This window comes from Ornithorhynchus anatinus, chromosome 21 (assembly GCF_004115215.2).
Source record: "Ornithorhynchus anatinus isolate Pmale09 chromosome 21, mOrnAna1.pri.v4, whole genome shotgun sequence".
Taxonomy (NCBI): domain Eukaryota; kingdom Metazoa; phylum Chordata; class Mammalia; order Monotremata; family Ornithorhynchidae; genus Ornithorhynchus; species Ornithorhynchus anatinus.
In genome coordinates this window covers 12,656,180-12,681,825 of record NC_041748.1, presented here as the reverse complement: position 1 = coordinate 12,681,825, position 25,646 = coordinate 12,656,180, and the positions used below count along the sequence as shown (strand labels likewise).

Genomic DNA, 25,646 nt, shown 5'->3' with positions numbered 1-25,646 from the left:
CGTAATAACTAGGGAAATATCTGGGGGGAATTCAGATGGGCAGAGATGCAGGACAAAAAAAAAAATCATGTAAAGTGGAAGAGACAGAGAGAGAGTCATCGGTTCTAGATCTGTGACTATGCCATCAAGGTTTGAGAGTATCAAGATAGATTTAAAAGATTTCTTACATAATACCCACTCCTGCTCTATTGCATATCTACACCAGACTAAATTTATACTATCTTTATTTAGCCTGTACTGAGTTTCGATAAGTGGCTTAATGGAAAGGACACGGGCTTGGGAGTCATTCATTCATTCAATCGTATTTATTGAGCGCTTACTGTGCGCAGAGCACTGTACTAAGCACTTGGAAAGTACAATTCGGTAACAGATAGAGATAATCCCTACCCGACAACGGACTCACAGTCTAAAAGGGGGAGACAGACGACAAAACAAGTAGTCAGGCATCACTACCATCAAAATAAATAGAACCATAGATAAATGCACATCATGAAAAAAATAAGTAGGACAATAAATATATACAAATATATACAAGTGCTGTGGGAAGGGGAAGGGGGTATAGGGAGGGAGTGGGGGTGATGGGGAGGGGAGGAAGAGCAGGAGGAAAGGGAGAGCTCAGTCTGGGAAGGCCTCCTGGAGGAGGTGAGCTCTCAGTAGGGCTTTGAAGGGGAGAAGAGAGTTAGTTGGGGGGATGTGAGGAGGGAAGGAAATCCAGGTCAGAGGTAGGATATGAGCCAGGGGATGGGTCGTGGCTTCTAAGCCTGGCTCCGCCACTTGTCTGCTATGTGACTTTGGGCAAGTCACTTAATTTCTCTGTGCCTCGGTGACCTCATCTGGAAAATGGGGATCAAGAAAGTGAGCCCCACGTGGGACAATCTGATTATCTTGTATGTACCCCAGCACTGAGAACAGTGCTTGGCACATAATAAGTGCTTAACAAATAGTGTCATCATCAACTATCTTTAAGCATCCTCTTCCACCTCAATTATAGCTATTGCTTTTTCAGACAGATCCATTGCTAATGATGTTAGAAAACCAGTTTCTATTATTCTAATAATTGAGATAATTGGTCTCCCTCACTTCAATGTCTTACAAAAGGCATATCTCCTCCAAGAAGCCTTCCCTAAGTCCTCTCTTCCTCTCCTACTCCCTTCTGCATCACCCTGATCTGTTCCCTTCGTGCATCCTCCCTCCCATCCCCAAAGCACTTATGTATATCTGTAATTTATGTATTTATTTATGTGTATTAATGTCTGACTCCCCCTTTAAACTGTGACCTCGTTGTGGGCAGGGAATGTGTCGGTTGTTACTGTGCTCTCCCAAAATCGTAATATAGTGCTTTACACACAGTAAGCACTCAATAAATACAACTGAATGAATAATAAAAATGTAATCAAGTATGAATTTTTCAAACGCAGTCGACGACACTATTGTAAAGTTCAAAAACCACAGTTCCATAAAAGAGTGTGCAGATGGCAAAGGTGTGATTTCAACAGGTCCTTTGAACTTGACTTATCTTTGTTATAGCGTTATCAGTTTGAGTTTCTTGTCAGAGTGTGACCCATTCATGGAGTTTGATACAATATACTGCTAATGCAGAAGTAAAAATAAATTTCAGTCCTGAATGTACAATAGGTGCAAAAATTGGTTGTTGGAGTGGGGAAAACTGGGGTTGCTACAAATCTCAAGAAAGGTTCAGAATGCCAGAATTTATGTGTTGCATTTTTATTCCAATTCTCGAGAACCACATATACATACATGTTTACAATGGATTGTCAAATATTTTTTCTACTACTTCATCCTGATCCACCTATGCAAACTACCGGCAAATCATTTTTTGTCTGTGCTTGCCCCCCTTTAGATTGTCAGTCCCTGGAGGCCAGTAATTTATATCTTGATTCTGTGGTACTTTCTCTCGCACTTTTACAGAGTTGGGTGCTCACTAGATTCTCAGTAGAAACGTGGACAGATTAAAGAATTGACTGATCGATTAATTTAGGGTTGGGAGGTTATAAATAGATTTTTTTTTTCAAGAGAAAGGTATATTCCTAACCACTGCGGATTCACATCAAGAAGGGCAACCGGCCCACTGCCTTTCGGGTGCCATTTTTTAGAGACAGAAAGCTGTGCTCGGTAGATATTTCGTCCGTGACCAAATACGGAATTTGTCCTGTTCTGACTGTGAGATGTCGCATCTTCTTAAACGGCCATAAGGAATCTAAAAGTTCTCTGCTAGATGCTAATTAAGAATAGACATTCGGACTTTTGAAGGCCGAATCATACAGACTTCAAAATGTCTATTTCCTATTGGAGATTCCTTTTTCTGTGTTTTGTGCCCCACCTTCTAAATAACTTCCTAGAGTCTGTGCTCATTATTTAATCAACTCAAATATAATTCTAACATATACCTATTACATACATACATATATATATCTATCAAATCTGTTCATAATCCATCCACATAATCACATGATTAAAGCACATCACCTGGTTTTAATTTTTTCTCAGTATCGTGTGAGAAGTCATGTCCTGTGAGTTCTGGACCCAGTGTCCGGCAGGCACCGGGGTTTGGGGATGTAGGTCAAAGACACAAAATTTGAGAAGCGAAATGGCCTAGTGGATAGAGCACGGGCCCTGGGAGTCAGAAGGACCTGGGTTCTAGGCCCAGCTCCGCCATTTGTCTGCTTTGCTACTAAGTTTAAGTCACTCAGCTTTTCTGTGCCTCAGTTACCTCCTCTAGAAAATGGGGATTAAGACTATGAGCCCCATGTGGGACAGGGACTGTTGCCCAACCTGATTAGCTGGATCTGCTCCAGCGTTTATTACAGTGCCTAGCCCCTAATAAGTGCTTAGTACATACCATTAAAAAAAAAAAAGACACCCCATACCCAGCAATTTTACTGAAGCACACAGCATACGGATATAATAATAATAATAATAATAATGATAGTATTTGTTAAGTGCTTAGTATGTGCCAAGCACTGTTTTAAGTGCTGGGGTAGATACAAGGTAGCCAGGTTGTCCCATGTGGGGTTCACAGTCTCAATCCCCATTGTACAGATGAGGTAACTGAGGCACAGAGAAGTAAAAGCACCGAGTCCTCCTACCTCGGTGGATCTGGAGGTCTGGGCAGCTCTGTCAATCAGTAAGTCGAACACTTGGTGTATGCTGAGAACTTTACTGAGAACATTTGGGGGACTACAGTACAGCAGAGTAGGCGGATGTGATCTCTGCCCACAAGGAGCTTAAGGTCTAGAGGGGAAAGCAGCCATATTTTAACGTCATTCATTCGTTCATTCAATCGTATTTATCGAAAGCTTACTGTGTGCAGAGGACTGTACTAAGCGACTGGGAAAGTACGCTGCAACAATAAGCACTCACATTCCCTGCCCACAGTGAGCTTCCAGCCCAGAGGGGGAGAGATAGACATCAATACCAATAAACCAAATACCAGATATGTATCTAAGTGCTGCGGGGTTGGAAGCGGGGAAGAGCTAAAGGAGCAAGTCGGGGCGTCGCAGAAGGGAGCGGGAGATGAGAAGAAGTGGGGCTTAGTCTGGGAAGGCCTCTTGGAGGAGAGGTGAATTCAGTAAGGCTGCGAAGGGGGTGGGAGAGGAATTGTCTGACGGAATAGAGGAGGGAGGGCATTCCAGGCCAGGGGCAGGATGTGGGCTAGGGGTCGGTGACGAGACAGGCGAGATGGAGACACAGTGAGAAGGTTAGCACTAGAGGAGCCAAGTGTGCGGCCTGGGTTGAAGAAGGAGACGAGTGAGGCGAGGAAGGAGGGGGCATCTCCCTCCCACCATTCCTCTCCAAACTCCCTTAGGTGTCTATAAACCCGCTGCCTCAAATTCCTCTCCTCCAATTCTCACACTTACCCCATCCGACTTAGATCCCCTTTGCTCCACAGAAACCGAGTAGGGGAATTGGCGGAGCTCACTGTGGGCAGGGAATGTGTTCGTTGATTGTTATATTGTACTCTCCCAAGTGCTTAAAAAAGTGCTTTGCACACAGTAAGTGCTCAATAAATGTGATTGAATGAATAAATACTGTGGGGCTGAGGGTGGGGTGAATATCAGGTGTCTGAGGGATACACAGACAAGTGCAAAGGTGATGATGATGACAGTATTTGTAAGGTGCTTACTATGTGCCGGACACTGTATTAAGCACTAGGGTGGATACAAACTGAGTTGGACACAGTCCCTGTCCCTCACGGGACTTAAAGTTTCAATCCCCATTTTACAGATGAGGTAATGAGGCACAGAGAAGTGAAGTGACTTGCCCACTTGCACACACAACAGACAAGTGGGGGAGCCAGGATTAGAACCCATGACCTTCTGACTACCAGGCCTGTCCTCTATTCACTACACCAGGCTGCTTATGTGACACAGCAGGGAGGGTGGAGACCCCAGGGCCAGCGGAGCTGAGGTACAAGCAAACCAAAGAGGCTTAACGTTAGGTCCATCCCCCTCCCTCCATCAATCATGGGTCCTAGTCCCTGCTCCGTCACTTGTCTATGTGACACTTCACTTCTCCGTCCCTCAGTTACTTGGAGATTGAGACTGTGAGCCCCATGTGGGATAGTGACTGTGTCCAACCTGATTTGCTTGGCTAATAATTATAAAAGTAATAATTATGATTGCATCTGTTTAGTGCTCAGTACGTGCCAGGCAGTGTTCTCAGCGCTGGGATAGGTACGAGCTAAACAGGTTGCCCCACGTGAAGCTCACAGTCTCAATCCCCATTTTACAGATGAGGTAACTGAGGCACAGGGAGGTTAAGTGACTTGGCCAAAGTCACAGAGCTGACAAGTGGCAGAGCCGGGATTAGCGGGGATCCACCCCAGTGCTTACTAAAGTGCCTGGCAAAAAGTAAGTGTTTAACAAATGACACAGTTATAATTATAATCAATGTACTGAACGCTTACTGTGTGCAGAGCACTGTACCACAGAGAAGGCAGGTTCCCTGCCCACAACAAGCTCATATCTAGAAGAAGAGAATAATCTGTGCAGAAGTAGGGAGAAGAGGATCACTCTGTTTCTCCTTGAAATACTCCTTCACACTTTCTACTCATTTCTTGTGAGAACAACCTCAGATCGAGTCAGAGATGCTTCTCGAGATGTGGAAACTCTCCCCAGATGTTGCTACCTGAGCAATTATGTAAGTATAGATAAGAAGTGGAGACTCCCCTGTTTGAAGACACTTTACGTTGATAGATTTCTAACTAAAAATACCTAGTAATCCACAAAATGGAGAAACCTCGCGGGCTGAAACTACTGAACCGTAAGGGGCTGGCTCAGTAATATAATCATTAAGTTGTATTTTGGTAGGCTTCCTCTTAGTGCTCTTCACACAGTCAGTGCTTTTGATTTTGTTCTCAAATAGTGCTCTTCGTTTGTCAGATACAATGCTACATTAAAGAGATCGCCTTCAATCAGAAGACGATGCTCAGTGCCTAATTAGGAAGCTCCGTGAGAGCTCTGCCACTTGTCTGCTCTTTGACCTTGGGCAAATCACTTCACTTGTTTGCGCCTCAGTTATATAATCTGTAAAATGGGGATTAAGACTGTAAGCCCATAGGGGACAGGGACTGTGTCCAACCTGTTTAGCTTGTACTTACTTCAGCGCTTAGAACAGTGCCTGCCACATAGTAAGCACCTAACAAATACCATTAAAAAAAAAAAAAACGACTTCTTTGCACCTCAGCATCCTCAACTGTAAAATGGGGATTCGATACCCGTGAGCCTCATGAGAGACAGAGCCTGGGTCCACTCTAATTGACCTGTACTTAACCACAGTACTTAGAACAGTGCTTGACACATAGTATGCACTTAACAATAGCATTTAAAAGAGTGGGAAGAGCCCCATTTTAAAGATGGGGAAGTGAAGGGTGTGAGCTTAGGGGAGCTTGGCTTCCTATCCCAGAATGCGGAGGCGTGAGCCGATAATCCGAATCCAGTCCCTGACAACAGAGTATCAAGGGCTTTGTGGCTGGAAGGGGGTAGAGGGTTGTTGAGGGAAAGGAAAGCGCAGGAATTGGGCACTGTGAAGCATCCAGTGAAGTAACATGACCAATGCCCAGAGAAGCCGACAGGACCCCCGGTGAGAAGTCTCTTTTCCTCGTAGAGAAGCAGTGTGGGCTAGTGGGTAGGGCACCAGCCTGGTAGTCAGAAGGACCTGGGTTCTAATCCCAGTTCCACCCCTTTTCTGCTGTTAGATCCTGGCTAAATCACTTCACTTCTCTGTGCCATGGTTCCCTCATCTGTAAAATGGAGATTAAGACTGTGAGCCCTGGGTGGGACAGGGACCGAGTCCAACCTGATTAGCTTGTATCTACTCCAGGACTGAGTACAGTGTCTGGCACACAGTAAAGGCTTAACAAATACCATCAGAAAAAACAGGGCTCCCTCAAGAACGGGTTCACCTCAGAAGAGGGGCCTGGGCCCTAGAAAGCATCACGGATCCGGCAGCGTCCGGTGAGCTCTCGTTGGGCCTTGTAAATCCGGGGGAGAGGGTATAAATCTTCCTCCAAGACTACCCGTATCTGCAGGAGGCCTTTAAGGCAAAATGACTCTGGCCTGTAAGAGCAATGAGGGTAGGGGAAGTTGGATTCCGAATCCAGAACTTCACCATGAGGACTCATTCTAAGTAAGGTGTCCGTCAGTCTGCTTATGAGTCCCTGCCCTTCATGTCTCCTTGCGTTCATTCATTGAATGAATGAATTATATTGATTATATGTTATATAATATAAATTATATTATATTTATTGAGTGCTTACTCAGAGACTGTACTAAGCACTTGGAAAGTACAATTCGGCAACAGATAGAGCCAATCCCTACCCAACAACGGGCTCACAGCCTAGAAGGGGAAGACAGACCACAGAACAAGTCCTATGCCCCGACATCCCCTCTTCACAGTCCTAACCCTCTCAGGACTCTTTGCACCATAAGCTGTGATAGCCAAGGGCTCCCGGAAAGGAGCAGAAGCACCAGAAATACAACAAAGCAAGTAAGGGGGAGTCAATTCATGAGAATACAGCAGCACATCAGAGGGAGAAATTTAGTCAATGGCGGCTTGTCGCGTGCAGGACTTGGATGAACACAATAGAAGTAAAAAAAGAGAACTCTCTTGGGTCCTCCTTTATTCTTCTCATTTGTGTTCTCCTCCTTTATGCCTATAATTAATTTTTATATGACTCCAATAGGTCCACCACTAGTTTTAATGATACAGATATTATCGCAAGAGGTGAGGCACTTATGTGAGTAAATGTTGTATTTCAGCATGGCCTACTTACATAATATCCTACGGAAGTAGTTTACGGTACTTCTCACTTTCAGATCCAAGTCCCCCTATTAGACTGAAGCAAAGAATGCTTTTCCTAGTTGGAAGAAAAATACAGTTTCCCAATGTAGATGTCTCAAACTTTAAACTTTTAAATTTAAACTTTTCGAGTTACGGGGCTAAGGAAAATGGGTCCATGATTTGTTTGTGACCTGTGGTAAGATGGATGCCAAAATGACATTACCACTATTTCCTGAGATTTAATGTGTGTGCTTTTTGTGGTTTGGGGTAAACTGGTTCGTTTCCAATTACTGTCACTGGCATGCAAGCAAAATCAAGATGATAATCATCTTTTCGTTGCTGTGATTGGAAATGATACTCAAAAACTAGCCCTGGCGGTAGAATTCCCCTTCCTCATAATCAGCAGCCAATGTTTCATAAAAGACTACAGGGACTGGGTAGCACTATAGATCTACGTTGACACAATTCAAATTTTCAGGGTCCCAGCCTAATGTGGAGATGCTACAGGACGTGACACCATTTAAACCTATGGACAAAGGCTTGGACTGGTGCCGATGAAGGAAAATCAGTTGGAGGCTCGTGGCAGGATTGGTGGACACTCCCGGTTGAAGCGGGAAGAATGGGAAGAAGCAGGCCGGGAACAAGTTAGAAAGATCCTGGAGTAAGGAAGGAGACCATATCATCGGGAATTTGGAGTAGATTGGAAGGTGGTCTCTATGGGGCGAGAGGCTAAGAGGCAGGCAAGACAGAAATGATAATAATTATGGCATTTGTTAAGCACTTACTATGTGCCAAACACTGTTCTAAGCACCGGGGTAGATACAAGGTAATCAGCTTGTCCCATGTGGGGCTCACCGTCTTAATCCCCGTTTTACGGATGAGGTCATTAAAGGACAGAGAAGTTAAGTGGCTTGCCCAGGGTCACACAGCAGACAAGTGGCAGAGCGGGGATCAGAACCCACGTCCTCTGACTCCCAAGCCCGTGCTCTTTCCACTAAGCCACTAGAGAAGGGAAGAAAATGGAAGGAGACCAAGGAAGAGATCAATAAGGCGAGAGGGAAGGAGGGAGAGACAGGGAGCAGGAAAGAGCCATACAGAGACAGAGAGACAGAGAGACGGAGAGAGAGACTAGGCCTGGAAACAAAAAACACACGCATACGCACACACTCACTATTCACGCAACTATTTCCTTCTCTGGCTGGAGGGGCAGTGATATTTATTGAGCACCCCTCTGGGGCAGTGCACAGGACTAAGAATCGAAAAAGTACGCAAGAAGCAAGAGGAATGTTCCCTGCCCACAGATAAGCTCTATCTGGGCGAGTCAGACATAAACTGTTTGCAAGCAGAGTAATCAGAAAGAACAGACTTTTGTTTGTACCATTGAATGTACACACATACTCAACTGGGGAGGAAAGATTAAAATATAGAAAAGCTGGAAATGCCCATTAGTTGAAATGATTCTGAGTGTTGTGAAGCTGTGTGACCTAATGGAAAGAGTCCAGGGCTGGGAGTCAGAGTTCCTGGGTTCTAATTCTGGCTCTGCCACTTACCTGCTGTGTGACCTTGGGCAAGTCACCTATTTATGTACATTAATGTCTGTCTCCCCGTCTAGACTGTGAGCTCGCTGGGGGCAGGGAATGTGCCTGTTCGTTGTTGTCTCTCCCAAGCATTTAGCACAGTGCCCACACTAAGTGCTCAATAAATACGATCCAATGAATGAATGAACCTAACTTCTCTGCGTCTCAGTTCATCTGTAAAATGGGGATTTCATACCTGTTCCTGCTCCTACTTACTCTGTGAGCCCCATGGGGGACCTGATGGTCCCGCATCTACCCCAGAGCTTAATGCAGGGCTTAGCGCACAGTAGACACTTAAATACCACAGTTATTATTAAATAGGAAAGGCTTAATGGAGGAGGTGGGTTGTTCAACACATTCAACACGTGGAGAGCCGTGGTGTGTCAGATCTGGGGAGGGAGAAGTTCCAGGCTCGCAAGACAGCACGAGGGACGCGGGAGAATAGAAGCAGGAGAATCGAGAAGTGGAACGGGTAGGAAATTAGCTTAGGGAGGAATGAAGGGAGGGAGCCGGGGAGGGGCAGGTGAAGAGAACCCGCCCATCTGTCGGGTGGAAGGAGTTGGTGTAACTCGGCCGTAAGGACTCTCGGTTGGATGTGGAGGGAAATGGGAAGACGATGGAGGGTTTTGAAGAGTGGCGCGTCACGTGCCAAGGAAATGCTTTTAGAGGATGATCTGCTCAGCGGTGTGAAGTATAGATTAAAAGGGAGATAAGGAACCCAGGGACGAGGCTGATATAACAGTCTAGTCACACTATGACAAGGGCTTGGCCTAGATCGGTAGCTGTTTCGGTGAAGAGGAAGGGACAGGTCATAATAATAACAATAATAATAGTAATAATAATAATGTTGGTATTTGTTAAGCGCTTACTATGTGCAGAGCACTGTTCTAAGCGCTGGGGCAAACACAGGGGAATCAGGTTGTCCCACGTGGGGCTCACAGTCTTAATCCCCATTTTACAGATGAGGGAACTGAGGCACAGAGAAGTTAAGTGACTCGCCCACAGTCACACAGCTGACAAGTGGCAGAGCTGGGATTCGAACTCATGAGCCCTGACTCCAAAGCCCGTGCTGTTTCCACTGCGCCACGCTAATAGTACTTGTTAAGTCCTTAGTATATGCCTGGCACTGTTCTAAGCACTGGGCTAGATATTAATCAGGTTGGACACAATCCCTGTCCCACATGGGGCTCTCACTCTTAACCCCCCATTTTACAGACGCGGTAACTGAGGCACTGAGAAGTGAAATAACTCACCAAAGGTCATACAGCAGATAAGTGGCAAAGACAGAATTAGAACGCAAGTCCTTCTGACTCCCAGGCGCACTATCTATCCACTAAGCCATGCTGATTCAAGATCAAGGGGAGGATTTAGCAGTGGAATGAATGTGACGGATAATAATAATTGTGGAGTTTGTTAAGCGCTTACGATGTGCCAGGCACTATACTAAGCGCTGGGTAGAAGATAATCAGGTTGGACCCAGAACCTCATAGAGTTCACAGCCTTAATCCCATTTTACAGATGAGGTAACTTAAGCACCAAGACTCTGTGTCTTGCCCAAGGTCAGCAGGATTAGAACCCAGGTCCTTTTGACTCTGAGGTCTGTGCTTTATCTACTGGGCCACGGAGACAAGGATGATAGAAAGGTTGTGGGATTCTGGGCCAGGGAAGATGAATGTTTTATGGAGTATTAGTGGACTGATGAAGGAGTTGGTTGAGGAGGGAAGATTCATCTTTTAGACACACTGAGTTTGAGATTCAAGTAGGGTATCCAAGTGGAGAAGTCCAGGAGACAAAAGGTCATATAATAATGTATTTGTTAAGCGCTTACTACATGCAGAGCACTGTTCTAAGCGCTGGGGGAGAGACAGGGGAATGAGGTTGTCCCACGTGAGGTTCACAGTCTTCATCCCCATCTTACAGATGAGGGAACTGAGGCACAGAGAAGTGAAGTGACTTGCCCACAGTCACACAGCTGACGAGGGGCAGAGTCGGGATGGATTTGACAGTAAAATGAGTAATCCCGGCTCCATCACTTGCCAGTGACCTTGGGCAAGTCACTTCACTTCTCTGGGCCTCAGTTCCCTCATCTGTAATAGGGATTAAGATCCTGAGCCCTATGTGGAACAGGGACTGTGTCCAACCCGATCATCTTGTCTCTACCCCAGAGCTTAGTACAGTGCCTGGCACATGTAAATGCTTAACAAATAGCATAATTTTTATGAGAGGACAGGAGTTCAGAATGAGACTGGGGAATAGGCTGCTATGGGAGTGGATGGCCTCTCTGCAAAAAATACTTTAAATGAGAAGAACAGGGGACGCAGAAAATAATCTTGGCAGAACCTCGGTTACGGGGTATAGAGGTGAAAGAGACACCAGCCAACTGGGAAGGAACAGAGTCACAGGAGAACAAAGTTCACTTTGGGTGACAAAAAATGAGGCCTGATAGAATTTCAAAGAGAAGGGACTTTTCACAGAGAGTCAAAGGGAGTGGAGAAACAGAGTAGAACAGAATAGTCTAGTGGAAAGAGCCTGGGCTCGGGAGTCAGAAGATCTGAGTTCAAATCCCGGTTCTGCCACTCGTCCGCTGTGGACCCTGAGACAAATGACTTCATTTCTCTGCGCCTCGGTTCCCTCACCTGCAAAATGGGTATTTGAAACCTGAACTCACTCCTACTTTGGACTCTGAGCCCCAGATTGTCTCGTATCTACCTCATTCTGCCCTCCCTGCTTGAAGATGCTCCACTTAGCTCACTTACGTTACCTACAGCTGCCGCCGGCCACTCTTCTCACGGGGTCTGCCTGCCGAAGCCATATTGGCAACAAGCAATATTTTGATGTCACGGGCTCACTGCAGTCCTGGGCTTTGTCGTGGGTGGTCCTTTACTGTGCCCGGACTCACAACACTTACGTATATGTCTATAAGTCTATTGATTTACACTGATGCCTCTTAACTTGTTTTGATATCCATCTCCCCCCTTCTAGACTGTAAGCCCTATGTGGGCAGGGATTGCCTCTCTTGATTACTGAATTGTATTTTCTAAGCGCTTAGTACAGTGCTCTACATACAGTAAGCGCTCGATAAATACTACTGAATGAATTGAATGAACTCTTAGTTCGGTGCCTGGCACATAATGAGCACTTAACTACTATAAACAAAAGAAAAGTAAACTATGAGACCTTGGGAAGAGACACCGAGTTTCTCTGGGATGAAACTAGACTATAAGTTCCTCGACTGGCAGGACAAATGTCTACCATTTGTTGAAATATACTCTCCCGTGGTCTTTGTAACAGTAAGCACTCAATAAGTACTAATGATGGATTAATCGATGGGATGCTAACCTTTGTGCCATTCTAACTCTTTACTAGAGGAGGAGATTGCAGGACCTAAATCCACCCACCCGGGAGATGTCAAGGAAGGGGGCAGACCTGAGAGATGTTCCCTAGAGTTGGCAGGATTTGGAAAGGAATCGACCGGCTCGCAACTGGGGAACGATTGAGCATCCAACATCCACTTGAAGAAGAAGTGGGGCTAGGTGGAAAGAGCACTCGACTGGGAGTTGGGGAATCTGGGTTCTGGATCCCCTACTTGCCTGCTGTGTGGCCTTGGGAAAGTCATTTCGCTTCTCTGTGCCTCAGTTTCCTCATCCGTAGAAAGGGGATTGAAAACTCGTTGTCCCTGTTAGACTGTGAGCTCTGCATCTGATCTGATTAACTTGTAACTATCCCAGTAATAATAATCACCATGGTACCTAAGTACTTACTATGCACTAAGCACTGCTCTAATCCCTGGGGTAGACACAAGGCAGTCAGGTTGTCCCACGTGGGGCTCACAGTCTTAATCCCCATTTTCCAGATGAGGTGACTGAAGCCCAGAGAAGTGACTTGCCCAAGGTCACAGAATGCCTAGTAAATCACACAGTGTCTAGTATAGCTTCAGTTTGGCCCACTGAAGATGTTTAACCAATATTATTATTATTGCTAATATGTGTCCATCATACCACACATTATCCTGAGAAGGACATCAAACAGTGGTACTTACTGAGCACTTACATATGCAGAGCACTGTCCTAAGAGCTTGAAGAAATCCAGTAGGGCAGAGTTGGTAGACACATTTCCTGACCACACTGAGGTGAAGGTACACTAATATCCATAAGTAAATTACAGATATGCACATAAATGATGTAGGGCTGAGGTTGGGTTGAATACCAAGAGGTCAAAGGGTACTATGTGTTTCTAGATGACACAGAAGAGAGAGGGAGTTGGGGAAAGGAAGGTTTAATTGGGGAAGGGCTTCTGGGGAAGATGTCATTTTCGTAAGTCTTTGAAGGGGGGGGAGAGTGGTGGTCCGTTATACATACAGGGGAAGAGAGTTTGAGGCGAGAAGGAGGATGGGGGAAAGGGGTCGGCAGCGAGATAGATGAAATCAGGGCCCAGTGAACAAGCTGGTGCTAGAGGAGCCAACTATGCAGACTAGACTGTTGTGGGAGATGACCGAGGTAAGGTAGGAGGGAGAGAGCCGATGGTGTGCTTTCAAGCCAGTGGTAAGGAGTTTTTGTTTGATGGGGAGGTGGATAGGCAACCACTGGAGGTTTCTGAGGGGTGGGGAGACACGGACTGAACTTCTTTTTTCTTTTAAGAAAAATGATCTGGGCAGCAGCATGCCCCGGAAGGACCAGGGTGGGGAGAGACAGGAGGCGGGGAGGTGAGCGAGGAGGCTGATATGGTAATCAAAGCAGGATAGGCCAAGGGCTTACTTGGATCAGCACACTAGCAGTGTGGGTGGTGAGGAAAGGGCGGATTTTAGCAACATTGTGAAGGTAAAATTGACAGGATTTGGTGATAGTGAATATGGGGGCTGCATAAAATGAGTGGAAGATAATGCCAAGGTTATGGTGTTGGGAGCTAAGAAGGATGGCGATATTGCCTACACTGATGGGAAACTTCTGGGAAGATAAGGAGCTCTGTTTTGGACATGTGTAGTTTGGGCATATTAGATAATCTAGGAGGCAAACTCCAAAAAGAATGTGCTGATATCCTGAGAGCGTATAAACATGTCCAGGGAATGGTGCAGAAGGGAAGAATTAGGCAAGGCCAGACTTCAGGGGATGTTTCTGGGAGGGATATACCTGTAGTGCATAATCTGCAGAGTTGTGGCCTGAAGGGCTTCACTTGGGCAATCCCGATCCCGGCCCGCTGGGGAATCCCATGCCTTCGGGAGCAAGAGGCAAGACAAGTAGCTGCTGAAGGGAGCAGTGTTAGAACAATATAAAGCACCATCACCATTTTAACAGTTTCTCTGATTCTGGCTTTTGCAACTTGCCTCTTCCTCCTCTTCGAATAGTAATAATAATGACGATAATAATTGTGATATTTGGGAAGTGCTCACTAGGTGTCAAACACTCTCCCAAGCACTGGGGTAGATACCGAATATGCCGATCAGACACAGTCCCTGCCCCACAAGGAGCTCACAGTCTGAGGAAGAGGCAGAACCGATATTTTAGTCCTATCTGATAGAAGATGAAACTGAGGCAAGGAAAAATAAAGTGACTTGCCCAGGGTCACCTAGCAGGCAAACGGTAGAGCCGGGACTGGAAAGCAGGTTCGCTGACTCACGGGCCTGTGCTTTCCTCCTCCTCCTTTGTCTTTGGAAACGTAATTGGCCAATAATATCCCCCAGCTAAGAGGTGGGGTGGGTCTAGTACAGAGACCTTTCCATCCTACAGCAATTTTTTGCTTCCAAAACCAGAAGCTTCCATTCCCCAACCACTTGCAGTCATCGTGCACTGCACAGGAGGAGTCACATAGGCCTGCCTGATAACATGTAGCCTAAGAAATAGTTTGGAAATTTTCACCTAAAAATATACCCTTTCGTTTCTGAGTATTTTCCCCCCTGTGATTTCCTTCATTTACAATGTTTTTCTTTATTTTGCTCCTTAGATCCCTCTCCGCTATTTCAGCTTCTCGTCAGGGGATCCAGAGATAGCATCGCTGACCAGTCTATACATTTTCCTCTACCGTTCGCTTACTTAATTAAGGTTAATTGCCAAAATGAATATGGTAAGACTCTGAGGAATGTCTTTGAGAGGACTTTTTTTTTTTTTGTATCCTGGCACTCCAGGGCCAGATTAAGTGGCTCCACAAGCAAAAGTCAGGAATTTCAAGTTCAAAGTTTACTTCCCCCCATCTTTTAATTAATCAATCAATCATGCTCACTGAGTACTTAGTCAATGGTATTATTGAGGGCTTACTATGGGTAGAGCACTGTACTAAGTATTGGGGAGAAGGCATGCAACAGCAGTGGAAGACCCATTCCCAGCCCGTAAGGAACACATTCCCCTGGTCCAAGGTGGACAGAGTCCTGTTTCCAGCCTCTGGGCTCTCTTCAGCAGTTCTAGTAGAGCTAAAGTGATGGTAATATTAATAAGCTTTTACTAGTATCGAAGTCAGCCCGGGAATAGATACTGGAATAGACACCCTCTGTCCAACACGTGGGACTCACAGACTAACTGCAAGGCAGCACAAACATTAATTCCTCATTTTACAGATGAGGAAGCTGAGGCACGGAGAAGTGAAGTGACTTGTCCAGGATCATTCGGCTGACAGGTGGCCGAGCCGGGCTTAGAACCCAGACCCCCTGATTCCCCAGCCTGCAGTGTTTTCATGAGATCATGAGCCTCAGTGGTCACTTCCCAAATTAATCATTCAATTGTATTTATTGAGCACTTGCAATGTGAAAAGGACTGTGCTAAGCATTTGGGTGGCTACAGTTTAAAGGACATATTTCCTGCTCACAGTGGAGTTTGGCCTAAGGCAAATTTGCCACCCAACGATATGAATCTGTTGCTTGTGGCAGATGAATTGTCTGAGCTGGCCATCTCATAGGATGCCATTCACAACACAACCCCTTGACTGAAACCAAACATGTTTGAAGTTTCATTAAGAGTTACTGTCAAGTGATAAGAGCGTGTTGGAGGAATTTCATCCAATTACCCCAGTGGATAGAGCACAGGCCTGGGAATCAGAAGGACTCGGGTTCTAATCCTGGCTCTGCAATGTGTCCGCTGAATGACCTTGGGCAAGTCACTTATCTGTGCCTAATTTGTAAAACGGGGATTGAGACAGGGAGCCCGATATGGGACAAGGACTGTGTCCAACCTGCTAAACTTGTACCTGAGAACAGTACTTGACACAGTAAGCCCTTAATACTATTATCATCATCATCATCACTATTATTAACGACCCAAGACCTTGTCTAGGCGAAGGGGTGGGATCGAGAGGGAGAAGGTGGGCCAAGGCTGGCTGGATGTGAATCAAGACAGGCCACCAGCACGCCTTCTCCATATGGATGGCCCTCAGCCAAAATAAAGAGAACACACTGTAAAAAGCGGAAACTTGGAAAGGAAGAAAACCACAGGCAACTCCCAGTTAGAGAGAAAGAGTGAAGTCGAGTGCAAGAATACCCACTTGCGAGTCAGGGTACGTGAGTTCTGATTCCCTTCCTCTTGCCTGGTGCATGCTATTGGGAAGACAATTACCTTATCTTAGCCTCAGTTTCCTCATCTGTGGAGGGGGAACTCAATACCCGTTCCCCTCTAAACTCTTAAGTTCACTGTGGGCAGGGAATGATATATTGTACTCTCCCGAACGCACAGTACAGGGCTCGGCACTCAGTAAGGGCTCAATAAATCTGACTGATTGATTAATTGATTGTTCCCTGGGTCTTACTTAGGCTGTGAGCCCCACATGGGGCAGGGGCCGTATCATATCTCATCATCTTATACCTCCCGCAAGACTTAGTACCATGCTTATCACATGGTAAGCACTAAACAAATACCACTATTATTTTGGGGGGTTCAGGGATGGAGTGGATAAACGGAATCTACATATTTCCCCAACACGTCAGATCGCTCCTTGTCCACAAAATCAGCACAATGATCCCTTTCAGCATGTGACTTTCATTCCTCCTTCTGACCATTAGTCAGGTACTGAATCGTATTTATCGAGCGCTTACTGTGTGCGGAACACTGTACTAAGCGGTTGGAAGAGGTTGGAAGTGCAACAATAAACAGACACCCCGCCCACAACGAGCTTACAGTCTAGAGGGGGAGACAGACATTAATATATACATTGTGGATATGTACATAAATGCTGTGGGGCTGGGAGGGGGAATGAATACAGACAGCAGGTCAGGACAAGGCCAAAGGGAGTAGGAGAAGAGGAAAGGAAGACTTAGTCAAGGAAGGCCTCTTGAAGGAGCTGTGCGTTCAGGAAGGCTTTGAAGGTGGGGAGACTAATTGTCTGCCGGATATGAGGAGGGAGTGCGTTCCAGGCCAGACGCGAGAGGACAGCGGCAAGAGAAATGAGATGTAGGTTGCCAAAATTGGCTGGGGATAAGGGCTAACTATGAGCTCACTGTGGGCAGGGAATGTCCCTGTTTATTGTCTTTTTGCACTTTACCAAGCACTTAATACAGTGCTCTGAACACAGGAAGCGCTTAATAAATGAATGCTGGGTGAACTGATTTGTACCTCTGAACCTGCCGGGTGGCTTTAAGCAGCCCTGGGCCCATGTTAGTCAGGATGGGAACGAGACCAGGAGGCTCCTTCTTTCTAGTCCTCCCAAGGACTCCGCCCTGGGTGCTGCCCTTCCCTCCTGATTCGAGGAACCCTAGAAGTGCAGGTCTCTGAGCCCTCGCTCAGGGTCTGATGAGCGTGGGGGAGCCATTTTAGGTCCAGAAACGCCTCTAAACTGAACGGGACCCTCGGATCTGGGGTCCTCCCTGCCCAGGCATCTGCCTGGTGACCTCAGAAGGTCACCAAAAGGAAGACCAGACGCTCTCCCTAAACTCTCCCTAAAGGCATCTCGGTTTGAATCTCTGAGGGGCTGTGAGGGTGTGGGCGTCCCTCAAGGTTCAGTTCTGGGTCCTCTTCTATTCTCCACCTACACCCACTCCCTTGGAACCCACTTGCTCCCATGACTTCAACGACCATTTCTAAGTGGATGACACCCAAAGCTACATCTTCATTGCTGATCTCTCTCCCTCTCTGCAGTCTCTCATCTCCTTCTGCTTTCCAGACATCTCTGCTTCTAGAGAAGCAGCGTGGCTCAGTGGAAAGGGCATGGGCTTTGGAGTCAGAGGTCATGAGTTCGAATCCCAGCTCTGCCACTTAGCTGTGTGACTGTGGGCAAGTCACTTAACTTCTCTGTGCCTCAGTTACCTCATCTGTAAAATGGGGATTAAGACTGTGAGCCCCACGTGGGACATCCTGATTCCCCTGTGTCCACCCCAGCGCTTAGAACAGTGCTCGGCACATAGTAAGCGCTTAACCAATACCAACATTATTATTATTATTATTACTTCGATGTCCTCCCATCATCTCAAATCTCAAAGGTCTAAAACACAACTTATCTTCCCACCCGAACCCTGTCCTCCCCCTGACTTTCCCATCGCTGTAGATGGCATCCCCAGCTTTCCTGTCTCTCAAGCCTGCAACCTCTGTATTATCCTTAATTCTTTCCTCTCATTCAACCCACCTATTCAATCACTAATCCTGTCAGTCCCACCTTCACAGCATCGCTAAAATCCACCCTTTTCTCTCCATCCAAACTCCTACCGCATTAATCCAATCGCTTATCTGATCCCACCTTGATTACCGTATCAGCCTCCTCGCTGACCTCCCAGCCTCCTGTCTCTCCCCACTCCAGTCCATACTTCACTAGGCTGCCCAGATCATTTTTCTACAGAAACACTCAGGCCATGTTTCCCTTCTCTTCAAGAACCACCAGTGGTTGCCCAACTACTCCGCATCAAACAAACTGCTCAATACACCCCCCTACTTCAAAGCCTTATTAAAGGCTCCCCTCCCCTCAGAGGTCTTCCCTAAGCCCCCCTTTCCTCTTCTCCCACTCACTTCTACGTCACCCTGACTCTCCCACAAAGCAGGTCACGCACCGGTCAACCGGCAGAGGTGGGATTAGAATCTAGGTCCTTTGACTTCCAGGCCACTACTCCTTCCACTAGGCCATGCCGATTTTCCTCGCGTCTCACGGTATATTTTGCCCAGGTGTGGATGGTTGTTCATCTGGGGTCTCACTAATAGCTAGAGGCTTCTCGAGTGTGTCAGTCAACTATCCTTTGTGAAGTTTCACTTTTTTTTTTCCCAGGGACAAGTGAATTTGAGCATCTTTGAAGAGTATTCAGATTATACGGAAGCCACGAGCACTCTGGATTACGAGGATGCCTTACCGTGTTCGATGCAGGAAGTGCGAAATTTCACAAAGACATTCCTCCCCGTCGCGTACTCTCTGATAAGTATCTTTGGCCTAGTAGGTAACGTCTTGGTAGTCGTAACCTTCGCTTTCTACAAGAAAGGGAAATCCATGACCGACGTGTACCTCCTCAACATGGCCATCACCGACATATTGTTTGTCCTCACTCTGCCCTTCTGGGCCGTGAATCACGCCACGGAATCGTGGATCTTCGACAACTTCATCTGCAAATTGACTTCGGGCATCTACGCCATCAACTTTAACTGTGGTATGCTCTTCCTGGCCTGCATTAGCATGGACAGGTACATCGCTATCGTGCAGGCCACCAAGTCCTTCAGACTGCGAGCCAAATCATTCAAGTTCAGGATGAGAACTTTGGCCTACAGTAAAGTCATCTGTTCGGTGGTCTGGATGTTTTCCATCTTAATCTCCAGTGCCACTTTCATAGTCAGCCAAAAGTACCAAATGCAAGGAAAATACATCTGTGAACCAAAATACCAGGTAGTCTCGGAGGCCATCACCTGGAAACTGCTCATTTTAGGCCTGCAGCTTCTGTTCGGCTTCTTTATTCCACTGCTGTTCATGATCTTCTGCTACACGTTCATCGTCAAAGCCTTAGTCAAAGCCCAGAATTCAAAGAGACGTAAGGTGATCCGGGTGATCATTGTGGTGGTGGTCATCTTCTTAATTTTCCAAGTGCCCTATAATATGGTTCTCCTCATCAATGCCATCAATTTGGGCAAGTTGAACAGGACTTGCAAGAGCGAACAGCAAAGAGCCTACGCGAGGAATATCACTCAAGTTCTGGCTTTTCTGCACAGTTGCCTCAACCCTGTTCTGTACGCCTTCATCGGGCAGAATTTTCGCAACTACTTTATGAAGATCATGAAGGATCTGTGGTGTGTGGACAGGAAGCACAAACCGGGGACCCCCTCCTGTCCCCGAAAATACTCAGATACCTGTATTTCTAGACAGACGAGCGAAATCGCCGAGAGCGATAACCCGTCATCTTTTACTATGTGACGCCTCGTGGAGGGGGATAACTGGCATCGTTCAGAAACACCCTCATCAGGCTATACGCCCATTTTGCTCTTGGAGATGGAATCAGCTGCTGTGATGTAGGGGTCGGGAAGACCTATCATAGCTTTACTCCTGAGTATTTGTGACAATGGGAGATAAGACAGAATCGGTTCCACCCTCAGATAAACTTCCAGCTTCATTTTAACTGACAGTTTCACCCTTCTCCCCATCAGACATTTCACCGGAGCTAGCCAGGAATCAAAAAAACTGGGAAAAAAAAAAAGTTCTCGGGCAACCGAGAATGTCTATCTGCATTGGTTGAAGAACTGCCACGGAGGAATAAGTTGCAAATAGAAATAGATGGTTGCCCCCAAAAATGTAGAATGGTCCATTTTCCGCCCCCTGCTACGTCGAATACTTCTCCGGGGCCATTTACAATCAGCTTCTGTTTCTTGTGAATTATAAATGAAAGAAATAGAAAATCTATTTGGCTGGTACTGAATATTTTACGAGCGCCAAAACTTGCCATGAATATGGAGGCATCAGAATTGCTTGGTGGACTCTTCCCTCTCGATAGCTTTAGCCTGAGTCAAAGATTAGATCAATATTTGAGTTTGACGAACTATTTCTCTGCTGTTTAGGCGATTTAAAATTGCATGTAAATGTAGGTGCACAATCAAGGAAATAAGTGTCATGAGAAGAGGTTTTCATTAAGTGTATACTTTATTATTCTTTTCTTGTCTTCACATGTGCATGAAAACAATAAAGTATAATAGCATTTTAACGGGTGCTTTCAGCTGAGTATGCATATTCGATTAGAATACAAGGAAATGGTTTGCACTAGAAAATGGAGAGTCTTTAAATATGCACGTAACTGTCAAAGGGAGTACAGTAACTAGAGAGTGAATGACCACGTTCCCGAATGCACAGAGCTTTTTCCCCGAATCACTAGAATCCCCGCAAAGCTATCTCGTTCTGTCACCATGCCTACCACGAGTGCATACAACCCTTGGAAAATGACACAGATATTCCTTCGGGATATGGAAACCTATCCACATGGATCGTGGAAGCCGTTGCTGCGTTAAGCAGCTTAAGCGGCGGCTAGTTGCTGGTCTCAGGAGGGACAAGTTACACCTTAAAAGGAGAGTCGTTCCCTCCCTCTGGGAGAGAAGGTTAAACCAAAGGTGAATTCTTTCATTTTATGACTTCTATTCTTCCTAAGAGGAGGCCGGCTAAGTACAGAAATGATGAACCAGAAAACTCTTCACGATTCACATTCTTATAAAACTCTTTCCGGACCTGGGAGGTGCTCTTGATGATAAGAAGAAGAAGAATTATGGTATTTCTTAAACGCTTACTAGGTACCAGGCACCGTACTAAATGCAGGGGTGGGTACGATCAAATCGAGTTGGACACAGTCCCTGTCCCACATGGGGCCCACAGTCTCAGTCCCCATTTTACATGTGGGGTAACTGAGGCACAGAGAAGTCAAGTGACTTGCCCAAATTCACCCAGCAAAGTGGCGGAGCCGGAATTAAAACCCGTGACCTTCCGAATCCCAGGCCCGAGCTCCATCCAGGGCACTATGCTGCCTCTTCATGTAGAAAATGTCCAGTTTAGTGCTCTTCAAACTAACGGAGTGCAGTGGGTTTCACTTTACACAGTGCGGGTCCAGTGCAGTGTCCCTACGCCGTAGAAGGACGGCGCAGGACTCCTCACAAAGTAACAGCCAACTGTGTTATCCCCGCCCACTGTAGGAATCTAATACAGGGTTCCTCTCGCTGTCGGGGCGCTCACACACTTCTCTCCTCCCAGTAAATTCCTAGTGTAAAACTCCTGAGACTAGAGGAATCTAGGATAGTGCTCCTCACACACTAGGGATCAAACGCAATGCTGCTCATTCATTTGTATTTATTGGGCGCTTACTGTGTGCAGGGCACTGTACTAAGCGCTTGCAAGAGTACAATTCAACAATAACCAATCACATTCCCTGCCCACAATGAGCTAGTATTTCAGGGGAAGAGATGGACATTAATATGAATAAATGAAATTACAGATAGGTACGTGGCTGGGAGGGGAGATGAACGAAGGGAGCAAGTCAGGGAGACGCGGAAGGAGAAGAGGAAAGGGGGGGCGGCGTAGTCGGGGAAGGCTTCTTGGAGGAGATGTGCCCTCAAAAAGGCTTTGAAGCCGGGGGGGGGGGCGGGGAGAGGAATTGTCCGTGGGATCTGAGAGAGGAGGGTGTTCCAGGCCAGAGGCAGGACGTGGGCGAGGGGTCGGCGGCGAGACGGGCGAGATGGAGGCCCGGTGAGGAGGAGCCGAGTGGGAGAGGAGAGGTGAGGTGAGGTAGGAGAGGCCAAACGCTAGTAGCAGCAGCAGGAATTATGTTGTACGAAGAGTCATAGCAGTGGTTTTTAAGCGAGCATCCAGTGGGTGGGATGCACTGTTCTGATGAGTTGGGAAAGTACGAGAGAAACCCAACAGACACACTGCCTGCCCCCTGTGAGCCTACATGCTAGAAGGGGAGACAGATATTAATATAAATAAATGACAGATCCGTACATAAGGGCTGTGGGGCCGGGAGGGGGGCTGAATAAAGGGAGCAAGTCAGGACAAGGCAGAAGGGAGTGGGAGAAGAGGAAAGGAGGGCTTAGGCAGGGAAGGCCTCTTGGAGGGGATATGCCTTCCCTGAGGCTTTGAAGGAGGGGAGAGTGAGAAAAGGAGAGTCTGTAAAGAGGGAACCAGAGGCGGGATGTGGGCGAGAAGTTGGCGGCGAGGAAGACGAGGGCTGGAGAGCCCATATTTGGCTGGATGAGGGGTAAATTCCCTGCTGGGTGAGCTGGTTTGTACCCCTGAACTGGCTCCCAGCCATAACCCCACGTGTAATCCCGGCACTGCCGCGTGTCTGCCGTGGGACCTTCCCTTCTCTGTGCCTCAGTTCCCTCTTCTGTAAAATGGGGATTGAGGATGTGAGCCCCAGTGGACGGGGACTGCGTCCAACCCGATTTGCTCGTATCCCCTCCAGCGCTTGGTACGGCGCCTGGCAACATAGTAAGCGCTTAACAAATAACAGAATTATTATTAAGTCACAACTTCTCTGGGCTTCAGTTCCCCCATCTGCAAAATGGGGATTCAGAGTGAGAACCCTACGTGGGAAAGGGACTGCGTCCAAACGGATTAATTTCTGTCTCGGCACTTAGAACAGTGCACGGAACACGGTAAGTGCGGTGGTTCGATCAGGGAGCGGGTGATTCAGTCAACTCTGCTAGGGGACACAGCATCCCACACCTCAAAACTCGGGCCTGAGGAAAGGCCCAAGACAGTGGGTCTCCGTTATTATTATTATTATTAACAACTCTCCCTCATTAAAGCGCTTATTCCCTCATTAAAGCACTCAGTACAGGGCTCTGCACACAGTAAACGCTCAGTAAATTCGATTGAATGAATAAATTATCCTCAGTGCCACCCACCGGTCCCCAGTCTCTAGAATGTAAACTCGTGGGCAGGGAATGTGACCGTTTAATGTTGGATTAATAATAATAATAATGTAGGTATTTGTTAAGCCATGCCAAGCCGCATGGCTTGGTGGATAGACTAATAATAATAATGTTGGTATGTGTTAAGCACTTACTATGTGCAGAGCACTGTTCTAAGCGCCGGGGTAGATACGGGATAATCGGATTGTCCCACGTGAGGCTCCCGGTCTTCAGAAGCAGCGTGGCTCAGTGGAAAGAAGCTGGGCTTAGGAGTCAGAGGTCATGGGTTCGACTCCCCGCTCTGCCTCTTGGCAGCTGTGTGACTGTGGGCAAGTCACTTCACTTCTCTGGGCCTCAGTTCCCTCATCTGTAAAATGGGGATTAACTGGGAGCCTCACGTGGGACGACCTGATGACCCTGTATCTCCCCCCAGCGCTTAGAACAGTGCTGCGCACGTAGTAAGCGCTTATCCAATACCAACATTATTATTCATCCCCATGTTCCAGAAGAGGAGAAGCAGCGTGGCTCAGTGGAAAGAACACGGGCTTTGGAGCCAGAGGTCATGAGTTCGAATCCCAGCTCTGCCACTTGTCAGCGGTGTGACTGTGGGTGAGTCACTTCACTTCTCTGTGCCTCAGTGACCTCATCTGTAAAATGGGGATGAAGACTGTGAGCCCGATGTGGGACAACCTGACTGCCCTGTGTCTACCCCAGCGCTTAGAACAGTGCCCTGCACATAGTAGGCACTTAACAAAGACCAACATTATTATTATTATTTTTCAGGTGAGGGAACGGAGGCACCGAGAAGTCAAGTGACTTGCCCAGAGTCACACGGCGGAGCTCGTGCTCTTGCCACTGAGTCACCCTTGCCTTGCACTCCGCCCAAGCGTTTAGGACAGTGCCCTGCACACAGGAGGCGTTCAATAAATCACGATTGACTGAAAACCCCCTCTCCACCCGTTGGGCCTCCGTGCAGGGCGCCCCCTGGTGGCAACGGCCGGGGCCTGGCTCCGTTTGGTCCGGAACTCCGCCCCGCCGCGCCAGCGCCCCCTGGCGTTCGCCGCCCGGAAACAACACCCCCTCTTCCCCTCCACCGCCCCCCACACGCTTGATAATAATAATAATAATAATGTTGGTATTTGTTAAGCGCTTACTATGCGCAGAGCATTGTTCTAAGCGCTGGGGGAGATACAGGGTAATCAGGTCGTCCCACGTGAGGCTCCCAGTTAATCCCCATTTTCCAGATGAGGTAACTGAGGCCCAGTGAAGTGACTCGCCCACAGTCACACAGCTGCCAAGCGGCAGAGCTGGGAGTCGAACCCATGACCTCTGACTCCCCAGCCCGGGCTCTTTCCACTGCGCCACGCTGCTTCCTTTTACACGCGGAGTAACTGAGGCACGGAGACGTTCAGCGATTTGCCCCAAGTCACACAGCTGCTAAGTGACGGAGGCAGGATTAGAACCCAGGACCTCTGACTCCCAAGCCCGGGCTCTTTCCACTAGGCCACGCTGACGAACCAAGCGGCTCCTAGGCGTAACCCCTTCCCCGCGACGACCCGTCTACCCCGTGAGGGTGAGGTCTTTGTGGCTCTTGTTGTGTTGCCATAATCATGGTATTTGTTAGGCGCTTACTACATGCCAGCGACTGTACTAAGTGCCGATGCGTTAAGCGCCGACTACGTGCCTAGCACCGTTCTAAGCGCTGGGGTAGATACAAGGTAAACTGGTCGTCCCGAGTGGGGCTCGCAGTCTTAATCCCCGTTTTACAGATTTACTGAAGCACAGAGAAGTTAAGTGACTCACCCAAGGTCACAGAGCAGACAGGTGGTGGAACCCGTAACCTTCTGCCTCCCGGGCCTGGGCTCTTTCTACTACGCCACGCCGCTTCCCTGTCCTCTCCCAAGCCCTTAATACGGCGCACTGCACGTAGTAAGCACTCAATAAATACAATCGATTGATTAAATAATAGATCCCCCAGCACAACCCCTTTTCCCTCTGCTCC

At 47.3% G+C, this 25,646-nt stretch overlaps 1 protein-coding gene across 2 annotated transcripts in view; it reads left to right on the top strand.

The window, feature by feature from the left end:
* Positions 1-20,952, top strand: part of CCR6 (C-C motif chemokine receptor 6) — a 69,002-nt gene extending 48,050 nt beyond the window's left edge. For both annotated transcript variants that reach the window (XM_029049624.1, XM_029049626.1), the window contains exons 2-3: positions 14,817-14,936; positions 19,044-20,952. In XM_029049624.1, the coding sequence (XP_028905457.1) occupies positions 14,928-14,936; positions 19,044-20,171 (1,137 nt within the window). In that variant the 5' untranslated portion in view covers positions 14,817-14,927 and the 3' untranslated portion in view covers positions 20,172-20,952. The remainder of the gene's footprint in view (positions 1-14,816; positions 14,937-19,043) is intronic.
* Positions 20,953-25,646: the final 4,694 nt, after the last annotated feature.